The sequence below is a fragment of the Panulirus ornatus genome, chromosome 1, assembly GCF_036320965.1.
Source record: "Panulirus ornatus isolate Po-2019 chromosome 1, ASM3632096v1, whole genome shotgun sequence".
Taxonomy (NCBI): Eukaryota; Metazoa; Arthropoda; class Malacostraca; order Decapoda; family Palinuridae; genus Panulirus; species Panulirus ornatus.
In genome coordinates this window covers 77,426,753-77,445,864 of record NC_092224.1, presented here as the reverse complement: position 1 = coordinate 77,445,864, position 19,112 = coordinate 77,426,753, and the positions used below count along the sequence as shown (strand labels likewise).

At 42.8% G+C, this 19,112-nt stretch overlaps 1 protein-coding gene across 5 annotated transcripts in view; it reads right to left on the bottom strand.

Moving 5' to 3' along the window:
- LOC139749893 (uncharacterized) overlaps positions 1–19,112 on the bottom strand; it is a 708,570-nt gene that overhangs the window by 341,976 nt on the left and 347,482 nt on the right. For 3 of the 5 annotated variants that reach the window (XR_011713058.1, XM_071664283.1, XM_071664293.1), the window contains exon 1: positions 4,621–4,945. The exons of 1 other annotated variant lie outside the window; for it this stretch is intronic. Coding sequence is in view for 2 of the 4 variants with exons in the window: in XM_071664283.1 (XP_071520384.1) it covers positions 4,621–4,694 (74 nt within the window). In the remaining 2 variants the exon portion in view is untranslated. Of the gene's footprint in view, positions 1–4,540; positions 4,946–19,112 lie in introns of those variants that run through there. One more of the 5 variants, XR_011713062.1, reaches the window with a different exon arrangement.

The window sequence follows — 19,112 nt, the reverse complement described above, 5'->3', positions numbered from 1 at the left end:
GTTCTTTGACTAATTACGCTGCGTCTTTCCTTGCCTTCGCGCCTTGCAGAAGGCTTGGAAGGCTTGAGAAAATAGAAATGATGCCATGAGAATTATTCTCGGCTGCCACCAAAACAACAAAGATGGTAATAAACATGAGGAAAGAGCTTGTTCTTCCTAGTATCAAGGACACAATAACTGTAATGAACGAGACCGGGATCTCGATGTGTAGGCAGACACATCCCCCATCCGTAGTGAGAACCCGTCCAGACCTTCTCAAAAGGGAAACAGCCACCTGGATGGGTCAATACAACTAATTATGGCCTCAGAATGTATGGCACTCATGAACTCTACCGAGAGCAAGAGTAATCAAACTATCCCGCCCCAGGGGAAATTAGCCTCTTTGATATCCTTGTTCTCCTCCTCTTTCCCCACCTCAAGGCCTCTCTCCTCAGATCACAGCCCCGAGATGAAGTCGAGTCGATAATGACGCTCGGTTCTCACACAGACAAAAACACCAGCGAACATATTCCCTTTACAAAATACATGTGGGTCCCTCGGGGGCAACGAACAGCTGATGCCGCCAGCAGTGCTCTTAATGATGACACGCACTGGAAGGTCACACTTAGAGCAAGGACTCTGGGTCAATACTTGGGCAACCACACTCCAAACTGAACTATATGTGCAATCCTTATGGCCCTTAGGACTGTTCATCAAACCAGGAGAGATAGTCTGATTGTGAGCGATTCTCTTTCCTCGCTAATTTCATTCACCTCACTTCAGCAGGACTGCAATGCGCTTGTATCTGAAGCACGTCAATGGTATAACCAGATTACACACGGTGTATTTAGAACCCAGTTTCTCTGGATGCCATCACACGTTGGGCCCAGAAGGCGCGGATAACGCTGGTGAACTAGCAAAGACTCCACTCTTGAAGGATGAGGTTGATTACCCCCTACAAGCGAGCAGCCTTTAAACCATCATTCAAGACGAAGCAAAACCGACAAAAGCGGATCCATCGACCACGACAGTAGCAAGCAGGAGAGTCACACATACATATATGGTTCCAGCAAGAGGATCGATAGACACCTTGATGTTGTCGTCGCCCGACCTAGGTTGCTGGACTTATAGATATTCGCGGGAGTTTTTGCTCCTCCTGTTGACACTAAAACACACCAAATGTAAACCTTGCCATCAAAGGTGCTGCCACACCTTCCTGCAACATGGTGTATTTAACTGTTGCAAAATGAGTGACTTCTGAGATGATTCTTACGAAGAATGGCAAGGCAATCGTGAGCACCGTAACCAAATCACTGGTCTATCTCGGATATTTGAAAAGCATCCTAACTTTGCTTATCATAAACAGCTGTAGTTGTAACATATCTTGATACGTAATCTACTATCTGTTGTTCGATTTAAGTAAACAGGTCACTTATAACCTGATGACTACTTAATACTACCCTAACCATGTTGAACGCTTGTCACACACCCGCACCTCTACTGTGCCTTCAGTCATCGACCCTCAGTCCCTTGGACCAAATAGGTCTGCAACCCACCCTGTTTCGCGCCACAGTGGTCCTGTACAGGGTGGGTGGAACCGCTCAGTAAACTCGTCGGTCTTGTAAAAAAAAAAAAAAATGAGAAAGTCAATCGCTGCCTCTCACTCTTCACTTCCATCTTTGCAGTCATCCCTCACCTCTCACTGCTTGCTGCCTCTCACTCCCTCACGGCCACCCCGCATCTCCCACAGCAAGAGGGGCTTACCCCCCCTCTCACAATCACTTGGCAGCCAACGTTCCTTCCCTACATTACCAGGGAGGCTGATTCCCTCCTTCCCTCCCTCCCACTCAGGGTCGCGCGCGCGTGTGTGTGTGTGTGTGTGTGTGTGTGTGTGTGTGTGTGTGTGTGTGTGTGTGTGTGTGTGTGTGCTTTACGTAAAGCCAACGGTGACGCTAAACACGTTCACATCCTTGTAGCGATAATACGTTCTGAACGATTAACGAAATACCATTCTATGGCAGAGATTGACTTGAAAAAAGAAAAAAAAACCCGCACATCTTGAAATACTTTTAAATAATACATATATATACACAGAAAAGATTTGTACATCAATATGATTTACGATGTGGAAAAGATAAATATAATTGCAACATGCATAGAAAAAAATATCTATATATAGCTTGTACACAGGGTAAAATAAAAGCATCTCCCCAAATGGTTACGATGAATTTCGAAAGGATCAATACGATTCATGTTGTCTCAATAGTGGTTGGTAAGAGTGAATGTGGGTCAAAATTTCCTAAGGATTCTGCGATCGTCAACTTTATAGATATTTCCAACAAGAAATGAAATCCATATAACATTTACTATAGCAAGAGATCGAAAGTGTGGCTAACGATCGCTATATTACATTATCGTGAAAGCCGGGCTTACTTATGTATAGCCAGACCAATGGACTATTGATCAAAATCCTACATATTTTGTGTTACAGTGTTTTACGCAAAAAGTGGCAATATATCTTTTTTTTTACCCTGTATACATGAAAAATATAAAAGTAACTAATCAGTTACATTACATAAACGTTCATGACTAATCAGTTACATTACGCACACATTCATAACTAATCAGTTACATTACGTACGCATTCATAAGTAATCAGTTACATTACGTACACATAAGTAATCAGTTACATTACGTACGCATTCATAAGTAATCAGTTACATTACGTACACATTCATAAGTAATCAGTTACATTACGTACACATAAGTAATCAGTTACATTACGTACGCATTCATAAGTAATCAGTTACATTACGTACACATTCATAAGTAATCAGTTACATTACGTACACATAAGTAATCAGTTACATTACGCACACATTCATAAGTAATCAGTTACATTACGTACACATTCATAAGTAATCAGTTACATTACGTACTCATTCATAACTAATCAGTTACATTATGTACACATTCATAAGTAATCAGTTACATTATGTACACATTCATAAGTAATCAGTTACATTACGTACACATTCATAAGTAATCAGTTACATTACGTACACATTCATAAGTAATCAGTTACATTACGTACTCATTCATAACTAATCAGTTACATTACGTACGCATTCATAAGTAATCAGTTACATTACGTACACATTCATAACTAATCAGTTACATTACGCACACATTCATAACTAATCAGTTACATTACGTACGCATTCATAACTAATCAGTTACATTACGTACACATTCATTAGTAATCAGTTACATTACGTACGCATTCATAACTAATCAGTTACATTACGTACACATTCATAAGTAATCAGTTACATTACGTACACATTCATAAGTAATCAGTTACATTACGCACACATTCATAAGTAATCAGTTACATTACGTACACATTCATAACTAATCAGTTACATTACGTACACATTCATTAGTAATCAGTTACATTACGCACACATTCATAACTAATCAGTTACATTACGTACACATTCATAACTAATCAGTTACATTACGTACACATTCATTAGTAATCAGTTACATTACGTACACATTCATAACTAATCAGTTACATTACGTACACATTCATAAGTAATCAGTTACATTACGCACACATTCATAAGTAATCAGTTACATTACGCACACATTCATAACTAATCAGTTACATTACGTACACATTCATAAGTAATCAGTTACATTACGTACACATAAGTAATCAGTTACATTACGTACACATTCATTAGTAATCAGTTACATTACGTACACATAAGTAATCAGTTACATTACGTACACATTCATAAGTAATCAGTTACATTACGTACACATAAGTAATCAGTTACATTACGTACACATTCATTAGTAATCAGTTACATTACGTACACATTCATAAGTAATCAGTTACATTACGTACACATTCATAAGTAATCAGTTACATTACGTACACATTCATAAGTAATCAGTTACATTACGTACACATTCATAAGTAATCAGTTACATTACGTACACATTCATAAGTAATCAGTTACATTACGTACACATTCATAAGTAATCAGTTACATTACGTACACATAAGTAATCAGTTACATTACGTACACATTCATTAGTAATCAGTTACATTACGTACACATAAGTAATCAGTTACATTACGTACACATTCATAAGTAATCAGTTACATTACGTACACATAAGTAATCAGTTACATTACGTACACATTCATTAGTAATCAGTTACATTACGTACACATTCATAAGTAATCAGTTACATTACGTACACATTCATAAGTAATCAGTTACATTACGTACACATTCATAAGTAATCAGTTACATTACGTACACATTCATAAGTAATCAGTTACATTACGTACACATTCATAAGTAATCAGTTACATTACGTACACATTCATAAGTAATCAGTTACATTACGTACACATTCATAAGTAATCAGTTACATTACGTACACATAAGTAATCAGTTCCATTACACACAAATTTCATCAGAGTAAAACATGTCAAGATACGAGGATCAATAACACGTACACAACTCCACTCACTCACCTCCTGGGTCTCGAGGTCTCGTTCGGTGGTTCATTCCCAGCCTCAAACACGTCTTATCATTTCAACGAAAATTCACTTACCCATTCAAGGTCGTCTGACATCCACAGAATGACTTCTTTATCCTAGTGGGGAGCTGACTTATTCCTGGCCACATTACACTGTCACTTGTCACTAACGTTTGTCATGTTCACGTCACAGAGGAAACGTTTTTTGGAAACGTTTATGGAACACTCTTCGAGACCGTCTGTCCATCCGCTGTAGGTGATTTAGGGTCAATCAGCTATTTGTCCTCGTATCCACAGGTGTGTGACGAGTTTCCACAACGCAACACTGAGAAAACACCGCTCAAATACGGGTCGAAAACAGTCGTGTAAACACAGACACACTGACTACATCCACACAGCGCCAGTGGTCTGGGTGAACTAATCACACACGAAGACAACATGGCCCATGGAACGTGTACTTAGAAGTGTAACTCCTCAAGATTACCGATAACATGAAAGAGTTGCCAAAAGCTGCCACCAGTGCCATCTAGTGGGTAAGCTAGTGACTTACGAAGGACAACGTGTTGAGAGCGGGCTATAATACACTAAATTAATGCCCAAGTGACATCATAGAAAACGGTGTTTGATAACCAACTTGTGTATATAGAGAACATCAAAGATTTGTTAAATTTTGATCATTGGTTTTCTAAAGATTTCTAACTTCTGCCAAGACATATCTTTGAGTTAAGTGTTTTGAGTCTTATGGGAATAGGTTTTATATGATACTAATGGTAATGGTAGTTTTAAGTCATATTTGATAACACGATTTTTCTCTCGTACTTTCCCTCCAGTTAACTCGACTTTGTCTGATTACTCATACAATAAATAGGGACTGTGTAAGGTAAAGAAAAATTATATCAAACACCTTCACTCGGAAGTGAACTTTCATCGGCCATAACTGTGATGGATAAGTTATTAACGACAAAGAAATTCCACCTCATCCAAGCAAAATCCTTGACGAATGTGTGCACATACGAAAGTAAAATACAAACATAGGACAAGACAGTGAGGGTGTATGTGGTTTTAGAACTAACCTCAACACCTGAAGAGGGTGTTGAAGATCTTTCGGGTTGATGGATGTAACAACTTGACAACGATGCCCTTAATGACCCTATAGTAGTTTATACGCCTATAGCCCAACCAACCAACCACAGCAGAGTACACACGAACTTAATGGCAAGCAACAGTGGCAAGTAAACACAACAGAAACGATTCCAAACGTCTTTACTGAAGCAATAAATAAATAAAATCCATAATAAACACACACAATAAATACGTTCATAACAGAAAGAGATTAACAAAACACACACGAAAACGAGAAAAACAGCCGATTAAAACATAACAGAAAACACCTACGAATACATGTGTCCGCATAACAAGTAATCAAATGTAAACTGGGGAATGATATGTTTTTCAAAAGCAGAATTTCGGACCAGATTCGCTACTGCTAAAGTTTTAGTGATCTTCAGGTCTCAAATATGTATTCCAGCCAGGACCTGAGGGGGGGGGGGGAATCAGGACCTGAGGAGGATTTAGGACCTGAAGTTTAGCCAGGACCTGTAGGTAAGCTAGGACCTGTAGGTAAGCTAGGACCTGTAGGTAAGCTAGGACCTGTAGGTAAGCCAGGACCTGTAGGTAAGCTAGGACCTGTAGGTAAGCTAGGACCTGAAGGTAAGCCATGACGACCGAAGGATGAGCCAGTACCTGAGAGTTAACCAGGCGCTCAGGATGAGCTAGGAGGCGGGGGTGCCGAGGTGTCTCACGCTGGGCCTAAGGGTGAACCAGAGGTTAGGTAAAGACCAAGGCATCCCACACCTCCCAGGGCTGAGTGGTTAGGGGAAGATCCTCAAGGCGAAATGACTGAGGGAAGGGCGGAGGCGAAGTCGTCATGGCGTTATACAGGTCATTTGTTTATACTGCAAAGGCTCTGGGTGAGCCAGAGAGCATTACCGCCCGACATTAACAATGTTGACAATGAAACAGATGGTTGTGGCCTGGCGTCGTGGCCTGACTCCTCACCAGACCACTGAGACTGTCTCCTCCTCCTGTATTATGACGACCGTCAGTACGTGATAACGACGACCTGTCTCTCCTCATCCCTTCATTATCTACCACTCGACAGATTCTTTTACTCTGGAATAAATGTTTAACGGTGTTTACGCACAGAAAAAAAAAGTAGTAATATAAATACATGATGCGTCACAAACGTACATAAAAATGGTCGTAAACAACACTTGTTTAACCAACCTGGTTTTAATAACCCACCTTTCCACAACGATAAATCCGGGTCTTGTACATTTATCTCCAAGAATTATTCTAATATCCTGTAGGTTTCTGGACGTCCAGTTTATATTCAGAATGTATCTGATTAACAGCAAATCTTTGCCACACGTTCCAAAAATCTTAAAAGAGATAAAAAAGGTTAAAAAAGACTTTTTGGGTACCCGAAATATACATCATTATAGCATAATGATGCATATCGAGCGCCACTTTCTTGCCACCACAGTAATCATTCTGTTCATGTTCTTCTACTTATCCACATATATCGGATACCGTAAAACTTTTACGATACTGGAATCGGATATCGGAACTCGGATATAAGGGAGGTTTTAGATTCTCATAAATCAATTATCTCGACCTGCATTACAGCAATATAAAGATGCGTTACACCTGCAGAACATCTGTATAAAGATGCGTTACACCTACAGAACATCTGTATCAAGATGCGTTACACCTGCAGAACATCTGTATCAAGATGCGTTACACCTGCAGAACATCTGTATCAAGATGCGTTACACCTACAGAACATCTGTATCAAGATGCGTTACACCTGCAGAACATCTGTATCAAGATGCGTTACACCTGCAGAACATCTGTATCAAGATGCGTCACACCTGCAGAACATCTGTATAAAGATGCATTACACCTGCAGAACATCTGTATAAAGATGCGTTACACCTGCTGAACATCTGTATAAAGATGCGTTACACCTGCTGAACATCTGTATAAAGATGCGTTACACCTGCTGAACATCTGTATAAAGATGCGTTACACCTGCAGAACATCTGTATAAAGATGTCCCACACCTGCTGCACATCTGTATAAAGATGTCCTACGCCTGCTGAACACACCTCACACACTGAGGAAGTGGCACCTGCCTCATAACCCGACCTCACAATCCTCGCCTCAAGCCGTACTTGGATATTTGTACAATAACTTTTACCTCGCAACAAGATAATCTTTAGGTATAGATCAAATCTTCTTTAGGTATAGATCAAATCTTATTTAGGTATAGATCAAACCCTCTTTGGGTATAGATCAAACCTTTAGGTACAGATCAAATCTTCTTTAGGTATAGATCAAATCTTCTTTACTTATAGATCAAACCTTCTTAAGGTAAGGATAAAATCTTCAGGTATACATCAAACCTTCTTCTATAGGTATGGATGAAATCTTCTATAGGTATAGATTTCGTGTCTAACTTATGAGTGGTAGTGGGAGACTGAGAGAGGGAAATCAGGACATGGGTTTACTACACAGTGATTTCTTGCGTGGCTACAAGCGTGATGTAGCTCAGGGAGAGCTGCCGCCGATGGGGCAGGAGGATTATGGTATAACAGTGAGGTGAAATGAGGGAGGAGGGTTCACATGCTTCTGGTGCAGGAGACACAGTGAGAGATAAGTGGCGCTGGCGCAAGAGGGCAGGAGGCGAGGGAATTGTCCCTGGGTTCTGCCACCGGGAGGTTCGGTATTGAGGAGCTGCATGGCGCCGGCCGAGGTGAGATATGAAATGGTTCCAGCATTTCTGGCGTTCGTGATCGTCTATAATCGAGTCCAAGTCTCCTGGCGTGAGACTTACACAGTCGGCGTGACGTCTGCGTGGGTTAGGCTGCGATGTGTTCAAGGGTCTCCGGAATCCGGTCAGGTGGATAGTTCCTACTTGGGTCTTACTCAAAATTCCTCCACAGTGGTAGAAGTCACACCAGTTGCACATATGAGAAATAATGTTCTGACGCTTATCATCCTGGAATTACGAGCCGTTCTGGTTTGCACTTTCCTTTGGGGAGGCTGGATATATCTCATACCATCCTCCCTAGGGGACAATCCAGTGCTAAGGCCATCCGTATTCAGCATGAGAGGATTCCACCTGCCTGATGGAAATTAATGCTGATCATCTGTCTCTATAGAGGGTTACATCCACCTGGGGAGACGAAGGAGCATCATATAACAGTATTAGCCCCGAATGTGATAGATTCTGAGCTGACTCCTGCACGATAGTGGATCACTGTCAAGAACAGAGCGAGTAAGTCAGTTGGTAGAGTGACAACATATTTCTCTGCTTTCACGGAAAGGATAAGTTCTCTTCCAGCAGCTCAACGTCTGTGGAGTACCTCCTGTCTACCATGACAGGATTTATATGAACTTTGAGACAGGTTAGGGACAAAAAATGGCCGACAAAACTGTAAACCTCACCAGTTGCTGAAGACAGAAGATAACATTGCTAGACGTAAATATCTAATGTAATATAAGGAAAATACATTGAAGCTCATATTTGAATTTTCAGATACAGTTTTGTTCATGGCTTTATAGCCACTATATAGCGGGTGTTCCAGTTATATTTTTGCGGGAAAAACCGCTATAGATACTGTGTGCCAGGTCCTCCTGTTGTATATACGTGGGCAAGATCTCCATGGCCACTGTGTGCTGGGCCCTCGAGCTAACATACACGTGGGAAAGACCTCAATAGCCCCTTTGTGCCGGGTCCTTCAGTTATATTTCATGGGCGAGGCCTCTATAGCCCCCTGTGTGCTGGGCCCTCCAGTTACATATACGTCGGTGGGGCCTCTATAGCCCGGCTTGTGTGGGATGTACCCTCTTAAGATCTTTATCTCTTGATCCTCCAGGTTGGAATTGGGTGTTCTGACCACCACATAGCCCGACCACTACATACGTAATCTCTCTTCCTCTTCTATAAACCCCCTTCCGATTTCGCCACACCTCGCGCACTGACCTGGGGGGACACGTACCTCATAACCCGACCCTACAACCCTTACAATACTCGCCTCAAGCCGTACTTAGAAACTTGTTTTCATAATTTTCTCTCTCGCCAAGATGAAAAAAAAATAATCATTACGAAGATTAAAGATTTTTTTTTTTTTCCTACGGATCTTGTTTGAGATAAGGATCTGGAATATAATAAACTTTAGGTTTATTCTTAGTGTCTGACTTGTTGGCGGTGGTGATGGCCTGAAAAGGAAATCAGAACACTGGTTAATAAACAGTACTTTGCTGGGAAGGTACAAAGGTGCCGTCACTGTAGCAGGATTATAGTATAAAAGTGAGATGAAATGAGGTAGGCAGGGTTCCCATGGTTCTCGTGCAGGAGGTCTGGTGAGATGTGTTTCCTGTGACGTTAGTGAAGGAGGCAGGAGGTGAGGGAATGGTCTCAGGGTTCTGCCATCAGGAAGTCGAATATGAGTAGTTGCACGGCGCCGATGTGAGAAATGTGTGGTGTGGCGAGGCAGGCGTTCCTTAGGTGAGGTGTTTCGATGCTGGGTGTAGTGAAGCTTGTACAAAAGGGTGGTGCTGAAGTCTTAAGCATTTTTGCTACATAACGGGAGGCACGAAAGGTCCCATTGAGGCTGCTGCAGGAGACGGGCGTTGGTCATGTACTACGCTGGGCCTGCAAGAAGTGGAAGCCGAAGAAACTTGGGGATACTGACGAAGGAGGCCATGGGAGATGAGGCATCGTATATCCTCTGCCAAAGAGTGATGAACCAGGGTTCCCACAGTGGACGTTTCAAACATGGGGTGTCTCTTTGTCTGAGGACCAATGATCCGCTTGAATACCTAACTAAAGCAAGTGGTTGCTGTGAGTGTCAGTGGGTCCGTCACGCTAACAGCCTAAATTGTGTGGGCGTGATCGCCAATTCATCAACAGTAGGCCTCCTTTTGGGACTATGGAAGGACGTTGATTGCTGGAACTCTAGGCGGGACGGACATCCCATCACGAAGGTTAAAACTGAGTACCTACTCAAGCTCCTTAAGAGAGGTCAACCACCGTCACGGCTTCGTTAACGTTAAGGCGACGGTGGATTACGACGGTGGGTTAGGCGTCGGGTCAGGACGTAGGATGTCTTCGTCAGAGGGACTGTGCCAGACCTTCGTGTAGAGTCTTAAAGGAAATGGGGCCGCAAATATTTCATCAATGATCGTAATCATGGAAGAGGCTGGCACTCTCCCTTCATCATGTGGATCAACACCATCATGACCATATACCATCAAGTGTCCTCTTCCTCATATAACCATGTCATCCATGCATTCCTGACTGAAAGCGATGAGTGAGCACACGTTCCTCACCAGACACAGCGCAGTGACTGCCTCATAACACGACGAAGAGCCACGCCGACCACAACTTCCCTAAAGCTCTTGCAATTTCCCCTCACAAAAAAAAGTTTAAGTGGAATTTACATTATCGGAGGCGACCAGTTTCACAATTTCTTCTTGACTGCCTGTGAGGAAATGGCGTAAATAGAATTTCGTCCTCGTCCGCTCGCTTTTGTATCGAAAATTGTTCTTCCATTTTGGTAACGTTGAGGGATACGAACGAACAACGAGCCTCACGAAACAACAATGACGTTGTAGATCTAGATGAGATATCGGATAAGGATCTAGATGAGATATCGGATAAGGATCTAGATGAGGTATCGGATAAGGATCTAGATGAGATATCGGGATAAGGATCTAAATGAGATATCGGATTAGGACATGCTAGTAAGCGAACTATATGTCAAGCGGATCAATACTATGTAGAGAGAATCTCCTAACGTGCAGGGCAACGAGTTTCTGCCTCAGTGTAATGTTAACACACACAGGGTGACGGTACAAACTAGGAGCCAGGGGCAGCCTGGACATGACGGTGGTGGTGGTGTGTTCCAGAACTGTGGAGTGTAGTGTGCTGCACAGCTCCTTCTGGAACATGTTGTTTGTGGAACAGTATGAACAACATCTGCTGGCCTAATAATAATAATAATAATAATAACATTAACATGTGCAATCAGACGTTCATTGATAATGGATGTATGACTGAGACGATGGGCCACGCTGCCTCACTCGGTGTAATACAAGGGCGTAAATACACGCAAGCGTAAATTCTTGGGTTGTGTCCTGGAAAACAACTTGTACCAAAACAAATTAGAGTCAGAGGATCAGATGTATGATCAATACTGCATCTTGCGTCCTCATGCGAAATCTTCGTCACTTGAAACATCCCAGTGGGTCCAGTCTGACAAGAAGCTATCTTCAGTTCCCGAGTCTGTGTGTTGGTGTGTGAGACATCAGACATGGCTTGAGTTTAAGTATGGTTAGTAGGGGCACAAGGGAATTAGGAAGGTGGGCGAAAAACAGCCATGGGAACATATACAGGAGCTGAACTAACAAAGTCTTCGGGGAATTAGATTGAGTGACACCTGAGTCGTTATGTACACTCCTGAAGGAAGTCAATAGTAAAGAGGCACAGACAATGGAACGCACCTGCATCCTACGGAGCCTGAAAGCACTGAGTGGAACTACAGTACAATACTCCCTTCCTGCATGAAATAATAATCGTAAACACACACACACACACTCTCTCTCTCTCTCTCTCTCTCTCTCTCTCTCTCTCTCTCTCTCTCTCTCTCTCTCTCTCTCTCTCTCTCTCTCTCTCTCTCTCTCTCACGCACCAGGGGTCCTGCTCTACGTCAGCTCTCATATCCCAGTACGGTCTCCCTCCTTGACTAATCCTCTCGCCTCCCCTCCCACCTCTGCTGCGGGATCACGTCAACAGAACTTTATATTCTAACTTGCTTATGTGAAATCCATTACACTCTCTGCAGCGGAAGAAAAAGGAAAAACGAATCTAGAATGGATTCTATTTTGCTTTCTTTTTAAGAATAAGAGAAAATAGGAAGGAGAGGAGGGAGAGAGTTACATAGAGACGAAGACCACACAGATCCAAGGTCCAAGAGAGGTGGTCTGGCCTTAACACAACTGAAAGATATGAGGTCGCCTTAAAAGCTGTTGAGGAAAAGGTCAGGTAAGCAAACGTCCTCTCCACACCCTCCACTCCCTCCAGCAAGATACCAGACTGAAAACAGGTTGAAAAAAATACCTTGCAGGATTCATATGAGTGAGGGAAATTTGTTATAGTGAAAGCAGAAGTTAGAGTGAACGTGAATATGTCATGCATCCCATCACCGAAGACATACTTCCCTTCACTTTTTGTTGTGAAGACTATAATAAGAATAAACTTTTGAGTGGTTCCAGACTTGTCATGTGTATGTTACTCTTGATGTTGAATAAGGATCGACATCAAAGATTACTAGAAAAATTAAGTCAATTGGCACTGCTGGGGTCGTTTTTCAGTACAGGTGGCCATAAACAAAGTGTTGTGGTCATTACGCAGACGTAGGATATGTTATCTGTGGAAGTATGGCTGCCCGGAGTGTAATAACTTTAATAGATAAACTCCCACACGTCAAAATCTTCGTGAGTGATGTAGAGTCAGATATCAGGAAGGGGAAATTCAGCGCGGGGATTCAGTTGCACTTTTACATCAAGAGCGAGAAAGATCCACGGTAATAGATCTGGTTAGGTAGGTTTTGCATACATGGTCTGCCTCTGATGCGGTTCGAGAGAGAGAGAGAGAGAGAGAGAGAGAGAGAGAGAGAGAGAGAGAGAGAGAGAGAGAGAGAGATCGCATTCAGGATTATCATGAAGGAGCGATGCATCGTGAGAGTGAGTCACTAGCTGTAGATAAAGCTTTAGACAATTCAAACTATATCATGCTGCCTCCCGGTACAAAATAAAAGTGAAATGATCTTGGAAGAAAATGTCTTGATCACTGTCTATGTGCACCTGTACGTCTCGCATGCCTCGGGGGACAGCAAATACCAGAGGACGTGCCTCAGAGTAGCCAACAACAGGGAAGGGCTTGTAGCTTGAAATAGTCAACAACAGATGTGAACTGAGGGTAAACAGTTCACCAACGGTACGGGCCATAACTGGAAACAGCTCAACAACTGATGTGGATGTAACTTTAAACATCCAACATCAGAATTAGACTCAGTCCAACAACAGGTGTGGACGCCACTGCAAACAGCCTAACTACCTGAGTGGTGGTAACTACACACACACACTCTAACAACAGAAGTAGTTTTGAACGACTGTTTCGTGTCACTGTTTATTTCCCTTTCTCTTGCTTATGTTTATGTGTTACCCAAATAAAAATCTTCTCCCATACATTCTCCCAGTCTGGTGAGGCACCAAGAAGTGATCCATTAAGAGGCAAAAAAAAAAAGAATCGAATAGATAATCACCATAAACTGAATGCTTCACTCATCAAATATGTCCACAACGAGCGAGACAAAAACCCTTTGACGTATCAAACATGGGGCAATGCAGGAGCTGATACACTTCCTAACACGTTACGTCCTGGTGATGAGGGTCGCCCTGCGGGCCCACCTCCACGGCCCGGTAATGTGGTGGTGTTGGACCAGAGTCTACACTGTGGCTACGGTCTATATAATGTTGGCTCACTGAGGCAGGAGACGGGGAGTCACGGGCAATGTGAGGCTGAGACAAAGTCAATCGTGAGCTACGGAGGAAGAGGTTTAGGGGAGCCAATGTACACATATTGGATATAGGCTTCCCTTTCTCTTTATATATATATATATATATATATATATATATATATATATATATATATATATGTGTGTGTGTGTGTGTGTGTGTGTGTGTGTGTGTGTGTGTGTGTGTGTGTGTGTGTGTGTGTCAGAAAAAGAGGGTGCAAGGAGAACCGGGAGACCAAATTGGAGGTGGATGGACGGAATGGAAAATATTTTGAGCGATCGGGGCCTGAACATGCAAGAGGGTGAGAGGAGTGCAAGGAATAGAGTGAATGGGAACGATGTGGTACACCGGGGTCAACGTGCTGTCAATGGACTAAACCAGGGTATGTGAAACGTCTAGGGTAAACCATGGAAAGGTCTGTGGGGCCTGGATGTGGAAAGGGAGCCGTGGTTTCGGTGCATTACATGTGACAGGTAGACACTGAGTGTGAACGAATGTGGCCCTTTTTTGTCTGTTTTCCTGGCGCTACCTAGCTGACGCGGGAAACGGCGACCAAGTACAGTAACAATAATAATATATGCAGATGAATAACAAAATCTCCCAGCCAAACATAAGAAATAACGAGGATCCTGTCAGCAAATTAAATAACATACATGTAAACTTAATTTATAACATACATGTAAACTTAATTTATAACATACATGTAAACTTAATTTATAACTTAATTTATAAGCTACGAGCAAGTCTTAACGGCGTGAAGTCACTTTACACTAATATTTCAGAGGACGACTTGTTGAAGTTTTTGTGTGAAGGTAATTGGTAAGCCCACCCTTGCTTCGTCTCCGGCCACTATCATCGAACTAACAAAGCTACGCTTCAAGAACTGTAAGTCTGGTGTTAATAATGAGTACTATCAACAGAGATTCGGCATGGCGATGGGAAAACCCTTTTCCGCTGTGTTGAGTAATCTCTAGACGGAGTTTTTTTTTTATTTCAAACTTCTTCATGGCGTCATAACAACAGACGCCAAGTATATATGACGTAATTTGCATATGACCGAATAACGAACACATCTGTAATCTCCTCTGTAATATCAACAGGCTCGTTACTTCAATACAGTTTACCTGTGAGGAAGAACATGAGGGAACTCTGTCTTTCATGGATGTCATGGTGCACAAACATTTGAACAAGTTCAGGTTAAGAATTTTCGGAAAAAATATAGAAATGTCTCCTCATATACATACTTCTGCTCAGCTCACCTGGATAATGTAAAACAATCCGTGTTCACTTTAATGTTACTTCGTTCGTAGGGCATCTGGTGGAGCCCAGAATATTCTTGATGATAAAACCAACAAAATTTATGAAAATCCATCGTCCTTACAGTACCACAAGACCTTCACGGACAAATCTTTGCATAGTGCCAGGAAAAAATTTTTCAACTCAAGAACCAAAGAATTAAAAGCCTCTTGTACGACCGTACCACAACTGCTTCCTGGGACCGCCCCAACTACTGAACGAATTTTATATCAACATTGCAATTACCAACACAACACAAGTGAGAAACTTGCTTATTACGAAAAATCTCGCCTGAAAATTCACGTGGTTGTGTTTATGAGATCCCATGTAAGGACTGCAGTTAAGTTTAATTGGGACGAAGTGGAAAAGAACAACAGTAGCAATCCAGTGCTCGTGGTGGGCATGAATCCAGTGTTTTTTATTCTTGCCCACGCGAGACTTCGGCCACCCAACTGAGTGGAAGAACGCTCAGAATACTGTACCTTTTCATTCCACTGCAGACACAACACCACAGCACTCATAGAAGATAACATTATCAAACACAGTTTCCACAGTAATTCTACCATCAGTTTCGACATGTACACATGAGATGCTTTCCTAATCAAGACAACTGTCAACATGTATAAGACTGTGAGCTAAATCCTGACCCGACCCTTGTCTGTGGTCACCTGACACATGGCTTTGGTCACCCGACCCTTGATGACCCCGACCCTTGTCTCTGGTGATCACGTCTCTTACTAAACTTTACCTCCTGACCCCTCACCTGATGAGGTCATGCGCCTTACACGTCATGTATGACTTTAAAGCTAACTTTGTCCTTTATCTCTACATTCGTGAAGATGTGAAACATCAGGAAAACACTCGAATCTTCGTGTTTCATTCTCGTTTTCCTTGTAGCCACCAAGACTTTTCGTTACTCTCTCTCTCTCTCTCTCTCTCTCTCTCTCTCTTACACACACACACACACACACACACACACACACACACACACACACACACACACACTTTTTCTTAGCCTACATGAGTAGTTCTGTACATCCCGGTTATGTACAGTTCCGCATGGTAAACACGCCTGAGTTCAGTCTTGAGCCTCCTAAACTACACTGTATCAGAGAAGGATAAATATACCACACTTATAATGGACAGATAAATAAGATATACTAAGAATGGACAGACAAATAAGCTATATTAAAGCGCTAGAGCAAGCTCTCCACGCGAAGTGGGAGTGAAGGAAGGATTACAGGAAATGAAAACTTTTTCACAAGAAGCAAAGTTATGGTTAGTACAGGAAGCAGGAGGACCCTCATGGTGATGACACCGTGTGTGGTGGTGTGCCTGGCCTTGTGTGGTGTTGACCACAGTGGAGGGAGGTGATGGTCAGGACGTGTGTGTGGTGGTGTGTCCAATCTTGTGTGGTGTTGACCACAGTGGAAGCAGCTGGTCTACACATCTACATCTGCTGTAAATCAACCTTTAACTTACATTTTACGGTGTAAACGGTGTTTTCTAGGTCTCCATAGATATCAGTAATATTTTTGAAACTTTTGTTTACAGTTTAGAACATATTGTTATTTTCAGTTGAAAAATCCACAGTGAGGTGGTGGTTTACTAAATGTTAAAAGCTTTTTCTTTTTTTCTCCAGGACGCTGAGTTATAGTGCACTTTCTTGTACATTTCCAGGATGGAAACTTGTGACGTATGTTCCAAAAGAAACGCTATTACGATACAACTTGAAAATATATGACGACACTCGATCATTTTCTTCCAGACATGTTAACGTATATATGTCCAGAGGAACACTACCCACGAGTGAGGCGATGAGTAAGTTATGAGGCAGGTGAAGCTGAGTCAAGTGGGGACTAATCAAGGGCATCACATGAGTGACTGACAGACTGACTGACTGACAGACTGACTGACTGACCGACTGACTGACTGACTGACTGACTGAGTGACTCCTGAGTCATATGAACCCCATGGACGCAGAGGTCACGAAACATTGTTCAGATAGAAAACATGGAGGACAAACACGAATCTTGGTACAGTGAGCCACAGTGAACACTTGGGGAGAGAAAAATTGTACATATCGAAGAGAAATTCAATTTTGGAGGAATACGCAAACCATACCGGAACAAATTAATAAACGATAATGAATTATGAGCCACGTGTGGGCCAGCTTGTGTGTGTGTGTGTGTGTGTGTGTGTGTGTGTGTGTGTGTGTGTGTGTGTGTGTGTGTGTGTGTGTGTGTGTGTGTGTGTGTGTGTGTGTGTGGTTAGGATATTGGATGCCACAGTGAGTGGCCAATACTGATGATCCTCCTCCGCTGGTCTTGGGGGAATATGAGGGAAGATATATAACCTGAGAAATTGAGAACATCATGTATACATGCCAGAGCTGAGACTGATTGATGGTGAGGGGGTGTTGAGGGATGGAGCAAAAGGTCGAGGACGGGGAAGAAGAAGGATGTTCCTGAGGGCTAGTGGAGGGATATTGGTGGCCACAAGAGGGGTCGAAGATACGTGGTCAGTGGAGGAAGACTCTCGTTATCAATCAGAAAGATACGTTCCCCCTCGGGAGGCGGAGGAGGAGGCTGGTCTGATAAGGATAAGACTGTACCCAAGTGTGTTTCCCCTGTACAACCAGCTCAGGCGGAGAATAACAAAGGAAATAACCTGAAGTCATGAGAGATAAGCAGACAGGTTACAGGGGAGCGGGTGGCATCCTCCCTCACACATGTGACGATGCTGAACTTCTGGTTCCACAATCTTTTACTCTCCTGAAGCGAGTTTATCAACCATCCCGCTCACATCACATGACTTCACGACCACCATCTCCCAGCAATGACTACTTCTCTTAAATATATCCTTAATCCCCCTGGATATAGTTACACAATTATTCCTCCAATCATACCGAGTTTTTTTTTTTTTTTTTGAACGTTTCTCTTATCATGTCATCAATCTCTCCGCTTGCCAGATTTAAACGCCCCGCACTGGTGTTTTAATAACAGCGAGGGGACTAAACAGGAAATGATTTCAGATATCACTCCTTCATAACCATTCCAAATATCGTGCCGTTACTCCGCATCTCACCACGTCTCAATCATTTATCATTACATTTATCACCCCCTCAGTTAACATGTGTGTATATCTATTTTTTTATTGTAATAGCACCAGTAGGTACTGGCTAGGCATGTGTGTACATCCTGTGACCAAGGTGGTAAGAAGGATTTCATGACAACGTGACCAGACGGAGCGCACAACGACTGTTTGATCTGCGTGAACCTTTACTGATCTGGAGGAAAAGTTCCGACGAAGTGAGTAAGTGAAATCAAGGCAGCGCTCGAGGCCCAAACGCCATCCTGGTCCATCCCTCCCTTGATCGCACCCTACCCACACACCCTCCTCTCCCATACCCGTTTAGCGCCCACTGCCAGCCCCAACCCACCCCAGCTGGTAACCCTCCCTTCCCCAACAGCCCCTCTTAAACCTCATCATGTTCACCCTACCCCTCAGCACCCACCTCGTCACACCACCTCCGCTCACCCCTAACCTAAACACCTCTCACCTTTACGTAAACCCCCCCAACCCCGTCCCTCCACCACGGTCCTCCCTCGCCCTAATTCCAT